Genomic DNA, 10000 nt, shown 5'->3' with positions numbered 1-10000 from the left:
TAATAACATAAACAGTAGTTTAGACATTGGGTGCGTGGGTAATTACTTTTCACTCCTACGGTATTGGCTATGAGTATACCTTAACCGATTAAGCCTGCTGCAAGTTAGACAGCTCGGATTCTGTGTCGGTACTTAGTAGTAGGACCTTTTATGCTTACAGCAGAACAAGTTAGGTTAGCGTGCCACATGGCCGCCCCAGTTGCTCCACCGTCAAACGTTTTTGCCTAGCTGTATCGTGTTATAGGGAGAGGAAGCAGGCATAGTGCGTGATGCGCAGAGCATATCTTAAGAAAAACTGAGAGCATAGGGCTGGCTGCATCTACATTGAGTGTTTAGGCGGTGAGACCATCTATGGCGTCCAGAGTGGACTGTCAGTAAGCATGCTTAACTCTATAATATCAAATAGCGAAAATGCAATGTTTAAATGCAACCCTGGCCCCCGCCAGCTATGCTTTAAACTATGTGGTAAATTACATGCTGTGAGAATACAGTTATAGTAGGTGAACATATAGTGCTCCCATTTCTGTGAGAAAGTCAACATACAATTTAGAGTGTCAATGAGCGGTAACATAAAACTGATTAACTCTATAACAGTGTGTGCATCGAGGTTCAGGTGCTGCAGTCCAAACGAACAGGTGTGTATACATCGAGCTGGCTTTGGGCAGGCTAACCGTGTGTGTTGTTATATCAGCTGGCTCTCTCCCTCTCTTGCAGCGCAGTCCTGTGCGGCGGTAAGTGTAGATATGATGAGGTTCGGCGGGTGCTGTTAGTGCGGTCCTAGGTGAGGGGTAAGTAGATAGCTTGCTCTTTGCTTTTAAGTCCATTGCTTGTGCAGCCCACCGACCTGCATGTGAGGGTAAGTCCGAGTTCAAGTGCCTGAAGCGGCCGTCTGTGGTAAGGTGGTGGTGAGAATATATGTAGGTGCATTTGGTAACTCACTGCTGTATGAAAAATCGATGTATGTAGCATAACTAGCAGGGTGAGCATATGAGTAGTGAGAGTAGCTAGACATATAGTAGGTTAGGTAAGGCATGGCTTACGGAACATGCGTTAAAGTCCGCCAGATCATCCCTGCACCGTCAGGCGGAGCCAGTGAAATATGCATGTAGGTACATGACAGGCAGCACGGGCAGTCCCAATGGTGTTCCCTGCTGGGTGCAGCTAACAGTCGGGAGTATCTGCGGGCTGGCCTGCTCATCCGATTTCATCCAATCCCTCTGCGGGGTGGTATTGTGGCTGGTAGTTGCAGTATTCCCATGGGTAGTGCGAGGGGGATGTGGTGGGAGGCCGCCCACCAGCCCCAGGTCGTTGAGAAGGCCAGCACCTGCATGCCACAGACTCGGTGACTCTTTGAGGCCGGGTCTACCCCATTGTGGGCGTCCTGGAAAACCCGGGTGTTCTGCCGCCGCCAGCGGCGGTCGGGCTTCCGGCGTTGTGGTCGGTGCCTTGGAGGGAGTCTCCGTTTGGCCTTCGGCCTAGGATGGTTGCCGGTATGTGAGCCGGTTGCGGTGCCATGTTGTGCACCTGTGCGCGGCCCCCTCTCTCCCGGCATCCCCCGTCTATCTGCTTGTTTCTCCGCTGTAATTTGTTTCTGTTTGCTGCGTCGCTCCAGGCCTTCCCACCAGCGCTGGAAGATCTCGTTCAGACGCACTGTATAGTGCTCTAGTGAGGTGATCTGCACACCAGTGGCTTGTGGCGTTATAGGCCCAGGTCGCGTGGGCTCGTCCGCCATCTTGCATCTGCTGTCGCCCGTGAGATTTGGTCGAATTGGAGCCGCCATGGGTGACCGTGCTTCATGTCGCGGGTCGGCGGAGACCGGGATGACCCCCACCGGTCCATAGGGGGGGGAACGGGGGTGCATGCTTGGTCGAGGTGCGGGAATTAGGCGCAGGGGAGCGGCCGCCTCCCACGCGCCACCCGCTTGAGTAGGCCGCAGCAGCCGGTATAGTGAGTCTGCCCGGGTGAGTCGCATGAATGGTGTCTCCGGGTAAGTCCCGGTTCCGGGTAGCATAGCAGGGGCAGTGTACCTCTCTCCGGTGGCAAAATAAGCAGTTTCCCCGCTGTGTTTGCTCGTTTGATGCGGGAGCCCTGAGGAGACACGTCCGTTCGGCTCTGCAGCCAGGCCCCGCCCCCTTCTCCCATTTTTTTTTATATTTTTTTCATATTAAATTATGTTCCATACGTAAATATTTGATGTTAAACGAAAGCCCTGTTTCCCCTGAATAAAATGATATATAATACGTCTGGGTGCATTTAATATGAAAGAGGTGAATTACAGTTGGACAGACATATAGCGCAAATGCCAGGTTTTGTTTACGTTTTTCTTGGATCACAACTTGTACATTTGGCTGTGGTCTTAAGGGGTTAACATTGCAATGGTTTGTTTGTTTTTCCCTAAAAAACAAACAAAAAAACTGCAGTGTTTTACATTGCAGGGTTAAAATGATGGGGCCACTGCACCCTGGCCACTTCATTGAGATGTAGTGGCCTCGGTTATGATAGTGTTCTTGCAAGGCAATTCAAGGTTCAACATTGATGCTAACGGGTCTGCCAGATTGTATATAGTACAGCATTGTGTAAGATTATTAGCACTTTGTATATTGTATCTGACATGTAGTAAATGTTGTACAATTAATGTATATCTTATGTAGTGTAGCCAGGCACACATCGGTAAGCACTCATCTAAATCTTCTTAGCTGTGTCATGGTTTAATGTAGATCACTGACTAATGCCAATGAAACCAATGTAGGCAGCAGATTTCTTTATTTTTGTTTATACTTATGTCTGCTTAGGTAAAATCTAAAACTGGAGAAACAATGTTCTTTTTACCATATTATATATATATATATATATATATATATATATATATATATATATATATATAAACATTGAAGTTGCTGTGATATTTCCCGTTTAGCATATCCATCATTGTGGTAAACAAAGAAATAATTCTCAAACTCCTCTATTGACGTTTATTATTCCAATTTCATTATTGGATCCAGCAGTGTTCCAACAATAATGGTATTTATCTGAGCTTTCCCTTCCTCATTTATCAGTGAACCTTGTTGGCTTCTCTTTAGTGCTGAAGTGAGGTGACCGTATTTGCAGCATCTCTGTGCAATGGACAGGGACTGACCAGAGCACCTCCAGATAATCGGTTTCTCAAGCCAGGGAGGTGTACGGAAGTGCTGGTGCAGTTTGATGTAAAAAACATTTGGAGGAAAAAATCCAGCTTGGCTATATACCCAAAATAATTTATCTTTATAATGTAATTTGTAATTTTTACAATGACTAATTTAGTAATTGTTACAATGACCAATGTTTTTCATTTTTTGTTCAATATATGCCAAACATTCTAAATTATTATAATTTTTTCTACAGAAGCTGGAATTGCAAGAACTTTTCCCACAAGGTCATAGCTGTGCAGTGTGTGGCAAGGTTAAGTGCAAAAGGCATAGGTATACTAAACTGAGTATATTCTATATGCAGATTTAAAAAAAAAAAAAAAAAAGTTAATTTTGCATTAGATAAATGTGAAAATGTTCCATTTCAGACCTACTCTTCAGCTGGAAAATTATCAGCCATGGCTAGATCTGAAAGTGCCTTCAAAAGTGGATGCGTCTCTCTCAGAGGTATCGTGTGTGTTTATTTTTGTTTTTTTTAATTTTCTTATTCTTCATACTCTCACTGTGTTGGAGGGCTACCAAGATGTGCAGTTTCAGTATTGCTACAAGGGTTAGCCATAGATAAGTGAGACCATTTAAACTGTCAATTGGTGCACTGCTTTGTGGGTCTTCTGCCACACAAGGATGAAACCTTCCAACCAGGAGTTTCACATTCTGGTCTAAGAGTACAAATTGTATACTGTAATCTCATGTATGTCAGAAATAAGGTTATCCCCAAAGACCAGTTCAGATTATCACACAGGATGATTTGAGCAGCTATTTAAATGATAGCAGACATGCCCTACTGCTTTCAGTTTATACACAGTCTAGTTCACCTTTAGTGTTTTAGTATGAGCTAAAATTGAAGACTGCACTCTGAGAAGTCAATTAAGAGCTTTTGTATTGTGAGTTCTTCATACACGCAATAGGGATAAAACGTACACTGGCAACCTAGATCTAAGTATCCAGGCAGCTCTAACCCACTCTTAAAAATGAGTGAGAGATGCTCACCTTGGCTGTCGAGTTGTGAGTATACGCAATATAATTTTTTTTTTTTTTTTTTTAAAGTTGCAGTTTGAGATAAAATCAAATGGTGCAGGATAGTAATAGCAAAACTAGCAAGGTCATTTTTTCAAGGGAAAACCGCAATACCCTAATCTAGATGTAGGCAGCCTTTTAGAAGTACTGTATTAAAACAAAACATTGAAATTGAGGTGTGTATTTTATCATATTCTGCTTGTATTGTTTATGGGTGCTGCAGTAGTATTTGTGTGCATGTGAGCTGTTCTATTGTTTATGTCCATAAGTAATATGTGGTATTGTATTTTGGACCTAGCAATGTGGCCTGTGTAAAGGGGCTGCTTGTAGAATTGTGTGTGTTAGGTGTGTATGTGTGGGGCTGCTTGTGGTTTTACATGTGAGAGGCTGCTTGTGGGGTTGTGTATGTATGTGGATTGTCAGTGGTTAATTTATGGTGTTAATTTACACCATACAATTGTCACGGAAAATGTGCAGATTATTCTGCAACAGTTACGTAAATCTTCCCCACAGTGATTGCATATTCTGAAGTTTGATGTTTGTTCTGTTCTACGCAGGTATTTGAACTAGTGCTGGAAAACTTTGTTTATCCTTGGTATCGGTAAGTAACAGTGTTGTAAAGTAAAGATATGGTAGGGCTGTTGTATGAACTTTGAAGTATTATGAAAATAAAAATAAGTAATTTAAAAATTAACCCCATCCTGACGTTAGGGCATGTTATGCTGTCCTACCAAAGGAGGGCTTTATTTTTTTATACTCTATTTAGAAAATTCTTTTACACACTTAACATATAAAAACACCTATACCAATATATTTAGTGAGGCAAATAATCAGTCCATATAAAGCTGAGTCTCATTCTTAGCCCTGTTTATAAGAACAGGGAAATAAGGAGATATTGGACCTATACAAGTTCTCTTATTTCAGTCCAAACTACATTTGATACCTCATCTCTACGAGCAAATAGAGCAAACGAAAGGAGGGCTTTAACGCCGTTAGGGCGGCATATCTAAAAATAGAGAAAGGAAACTTTGTACATAGGACCATTACGCATCAGTCCTCTTCATACTAGGCAGTAGGTTTCTTTCCAAGCCAGTTTTGTGAATGGGGAGTCACTGATTGGCTGAAAGTATCAGATGACCGCTTTCAGCAAATCAGCGGCAATCCACGCTTCCAGAAAGTTAAATTTCAGAAGCCAGATGCCGCTTGGGGAGATACGAAGATTGAATTTAAACCGTTTTAAACCCTTGAGGTGCGAGTGTGCCGGGGGGGGGCTTCCTTGCACCATAACTAATTAATTTACCTGAAGTTGTTATGGTGCCTAGAGTGTTCCTTTAATGGGTTAACTTTATGATGAAATTGAACATATATAGCTTGGAGATGCAATGATTTAATGGTGTCCATTTAATCCACATATATTTATACATGTTATTTACTGAAATAGTCTATTATAACTAACATTTAAACAAAAAATACTTTTTTCTGAATAGTTTATTCAGTGCATTTTTTTTTCTATTTTGGAAAAATAAAATATGATTATACTTTACTTTTGGCTAACATGGGTTGTTGCTAATACCTTATAAATATGTATTTGCTTATATTCTATTTTACCAGAAATATACTTTGAGTGTTGTTATGGTTCTTCAGTATGACCGTATAACTATCTTTGTAGGTGTACTAAGTGCTAGTGAAAACTGAAGTGGACTTCTCTGAAGTTCATTCTTTAGAATTACATTTTCTCCCAAAGTTTCTCCAACACATATTTTGTAAACCAGATAAGAATTGTGTTTTTTAACCTTGTTGGTTTTATTTGCACAGGGAAGTAACAGAAGATGAGTCTTTCGTAGATGAAATAAGGCTGGCTTTACGATTCTTTGCATCTGTTCTAGTAAGAAGAATACAAAAGGTAAGCATTTTGTTTCCAAATACTACTCATTGTTTCCTGAGCTTAAATGTTCATCAGTTCTTTACCGTTCAAGTGATGTAACATTTTTTCACTGAATAAGCAATTGTGATGAACTAAAAACGGACCTTTAAAGATTTAGTCCACAATAGCCAAGTTAGAAAAGTGGCTGAATTGGAGATTTATTTTTCCAGTGCATCTAATTTGACCTAAGTTTAGCATTTTGGTTTTTAATTCAACACAATTCACAATTTATTGACTAAATCTTAGTATGGTCAATATGTTAACCCCTTAATGACACCACTTCTGGAATAAGAGGGAATCATGACGGAATATTTCCGTCATGTGTCCTTAAGGGGTAAATGTGCACTTTTTGTTTACATTGACACTGTTTTTATTGTAATTTTTAACTTTTTGTCATTTTCCATTTTATTAATGTCCTTATCACTCTGCTTCTCTTTATATTTGTGTGTGTGTAAACAAACCATATCTCCTTCATACAAGCAAGTCTTAAAGGGACACTATAGTCACCCAGACCACTTCATCTCATTGAAGGGGTCTGGGTGAAGTGTCCCTGCCACTTAGTCCTGCAATGTAAATCAATATCAATCAGACAGCCACTAGAGGCACTTTTTGTCGCCTAACTGACACTGGGCATTCTGCATGAGGACATCCAGCATCAGTTAAATCCCCATAGGAAAGCATTGATGCAATGATTCCCTATGGGGAGGCATTGCATTAATGCACTTGGCCCCCTTATCCCTGTCGGATGATGTCTGAGGAGGCGGAGGGCGACCCATTGACGAGGGACATCAGCGTGGCATCAGGCAAGTAACTAAAAAAATGTTGTAACCCTATCTGCTGGAGGCGGGGGGGGGGGGGGGGGGGGGGATAAGCAAAGGAGTGGGGAAGCAAAAGACTCTCTCTAGTGTTTGGAATACAGATTTGTATCTCTTGCAAACTGACCTCCTTCTTCTACAAGTGAACACTTGTGCAGAAGGGATCATAGGTATGCACTCTTTGTGCGACAGGTAGGGCCAGATTTGCCTTCCTGTCCTCTATTGTGCTTTTGTTTTTTTTTTTCCAGTTTGGGTTCATTCACTATTTAGTTGACGACAAAAATCCAGGAGCAATGGATCTTTGCAAATACCTGATTATCACTAGAGCAAGAATTTAGAATATAATACATATTTTTTTTTTTTTTTTTTTACTGTTTGCTTTTCAAAAAACATACAAATCACATGTATACCACTATAAATCATTATTAATTTAATTTACCATAAATCGCGCTAGAGAATGAAAGAAAGCTTGTCACTTGAGAACATTCAGGCATGTATTTGACTCTCACATGGAAGACCAGCATCAATTAGTGGGAGAATTAAACAAAAATAAATCGGATTATAACAGGGAGAAGAGGGGACAGGGGAAACAGGTGGGTGGGATTAGAAAAATGTATACCAAATTTCCCTTCTCACCCTCTTGCTCTGTCTTGTATTGGCTGAAAACTGCAGGTATGTGCCGCAAAGGTAGTCTGTAGCTCACCAGTGGGGACGGAGATATCCCCCACCAGTCCAAAGGGGGGGGGGGGGATAGGAGGTTGGTAAGGCTGCACAACAGGTATGTAAGTGAGAGGAGCGGCTCCCCCCCCCCACCCCCAAATCCACGTTAGGTAGGCCGTGACACTGAGCTGGGCTCCCGGCAGTAACAGGTGTCAATTGAATCACTCTAGCACCCCCGACGTGGGCAGTGCACCAAAGTAAGTTTTGAGCCTTAATTGCCAATGATTTCACCACAGTTTTGTAGATTTAGACAAGAGCTCATGCCACACACGTCCAACCAGCTCAAGGTTCTCGCTCCGCCCCCATTTAATTTGTTTTTAAACTTGCTTAGAGTTCTGAGGTAACTTTTTTTTTTTTTTTTTTTTTTTTTTTTTATGATTTTTTTTTTTAAATCTTTTCTTTTATTATTTAAAAAAAAAAAAATACATGACATATCACAAAGCACCAATCTTACACACATAGCAAAGATACATTATCACAATATTATGTTACAGATATACTTCTCCAGATATGTAAATTGATCTGGTTCTAACATCTGCATAGATAAACCTATTTTACTTATCCAATGATAATGCCATACATCACCCAAAATAGACAAATAACAATATTCCCTGCAATAAAAAGAAGAAAAATAATGGAGATTTCTTATATCACTTTAAAATTCATCTAGCCATTGATTTACCTTTCAAAATTCGTGTAAGAGGGGTAACTACCAATATAATAATTTATAGTATTGTATATTGCTATATGATCTAGAGTTGTCCAATCTCACTAAGCCAATTTTGAAATCTGTTTCCTTCTTTGACAATACCCATTTCCATTTTTAACTGATAAATGACTTGTTCTTTAACTTCTGCCCAAACCGGAACTTTATTGATTTTGAAGTTTCTGGCTACTAATATCTTAGCCGCTAATAACATATATGTACAATCAGTATGTTACAATGCCCAAAATTTCGAGTTATATGTATATGCAACAGAAAGGTATCCGGGCCTGAGGTCTCCCCGGCCGGAGGGCGGGATCAGTCTCGCCCACGGGCCGACGCAATCACAGGGAGGAGCGGCGGCGGAGGAAGAAGCAGCGACGTGGGACATCGTCGCTGCCTCTGGTAAGTTACTGATGGGGTTTTTACCCCTTCAGCAACCGGGAATTGGGGGGTGGGAGGGAGAGGGGACCTGCAGTGCCAGGAAAACGGATTGTTTTCCTGACACTGGAGTTTCCCTCTAAAGGGACACTCCAGGCACCCAGACCACTTCTGCCCATTGGAGTGGTCTGGGTGCCAACTCCCACTACCCTTAACCCTGCAAGTCTAATTATTGCAGCTTTTTATAAACTGCAATAATTACCTTGCAGGGTTAACTCCACCTCTAGTGGCTGTCTACTAGAGGGCACTTCCTGCTCTATAGCACAGAAAAAGAGTGCTAGAGCGTCGCTGGACGTCCTCACGCTGTGTGAGGACCTCCAGCGTCGCTCAATTCCCCATAGGAAAGCATTTTCAATGCTTTCCTATGGGATGCTCTAATGCGCATGTGCAGCATTGCCGCGCATGCGCATTAGGTCTCCCTGCCCGGCGGGCGGGATCAGTCTCGCCCACCAGCCAACGTAAAGACTGGGAGGAGCGGCGGCGAGAAGAAACCACCGTCGAGGGACATCGGCGGGGTCTCAGGTAAGTGACCTGAAGGGGTTTTCACCCCTTCAGCAACCGCGGATGGGGGGTGGGAGGGAGAGGGGACCTGCAGTGCCAGGAAAACCGTTTTTTTTTCCTGGCACTGGAGTTTCCCTTTAAGAGTGGAGCAGTATTTTTCCAAGTGGCTGTTTAGATGATATGTCCCCAAAACAAGTATATACACTATATACAGGAGAAGGCAATAGTAGAAAATATTAATATTTAAGGAGAAATCTTCATGCACCAGTTCCTCAGTTTACTTGAGAGAAAAAAATACAAAGAGAATAGGGCAGATTGGTGTTCCCATAAAATATACCCTTGTATAAGGGCTCAGGTAGTACACCTACACATTAAGCTTAGAAAGTGTAAAGACAGTTTATTGTATTAACATTTAAAAGCATAAAAAATTCCTGACACAGTGCTATAAACAAACTGACTCTTACAAGAGTTTGTAGTGAGTGTAGTAAGAGTCAGTTTGTTTATAGCACTGTGACAGGAATTGTTAATGCTTTTACACTTTTACTTGTTCACTATCCCAAATCTATATGCACATTTATATTTAAATAACTGGAGCTTTTTGTATTATCACTCCAAGTAACTTTTTTTTTTTTTTCCATTTTTTTTTTTTTTTTATTCTTTATTTTGCATTTGAGTAAAAACATACATGCACATA

At 41.5% G+C, this 10000-nt stretch overlaps 1 protein-coding gene across 2 annotated transcripts in view; it reads left to right on the top strand.

Moving 5' to 3' along the window:
- The window catches only part of SNX14 (sorting nexin 14), a 68398-nt gene that overhangs the window by 6336 nt on the left and 52062 nt on the right, over nucleotides 1-10000 (top strand). For both annotated transcript variants that reach the window (XM_063443065.1, XM_063443064.1), the window contains exons 3-6: nucleotides 3382-3458; nucleotides 3554-3632; nucleotides 4760-4803; nucleotides 6018-6105. In XM_063443065.1, the coding sequence (XP_063299135.1) occupies nucleotides 3382-3458; nucleotides 3554-3632; nucleotides 4760-4803; nucleotides 6018-6105 (288 nt within the window). The remainder of the gene's footprint in view (nucleotides 1-3381; nucleotides 3459-3553; nucleotides 3633-4759; nucleotides 4804-6017; nucleotides 6106-10000) is intronic.

The sequence above is a fragment of the Pelobates fuscus genome, chromosome 2 (assembly GCF_036172605.1).
Source record: "Pelobates fuscus isolate aPelFus1 chromosome 2, aPelFus1.pri, whole genome shotgun sequence".
Classification (NCBI taxonomy): domain Eukaryota; kingdom Metazoa; phylum Chordata; class Amphibia; order Anura; family Pelobatidae; genus Pelobates; species Pelobates fuscus.
The sequence above is the reverse complement of the archived record's forward strand: the minus strand, read 5'-3'. Positions and strand labels throughout refer to the sequence as shown.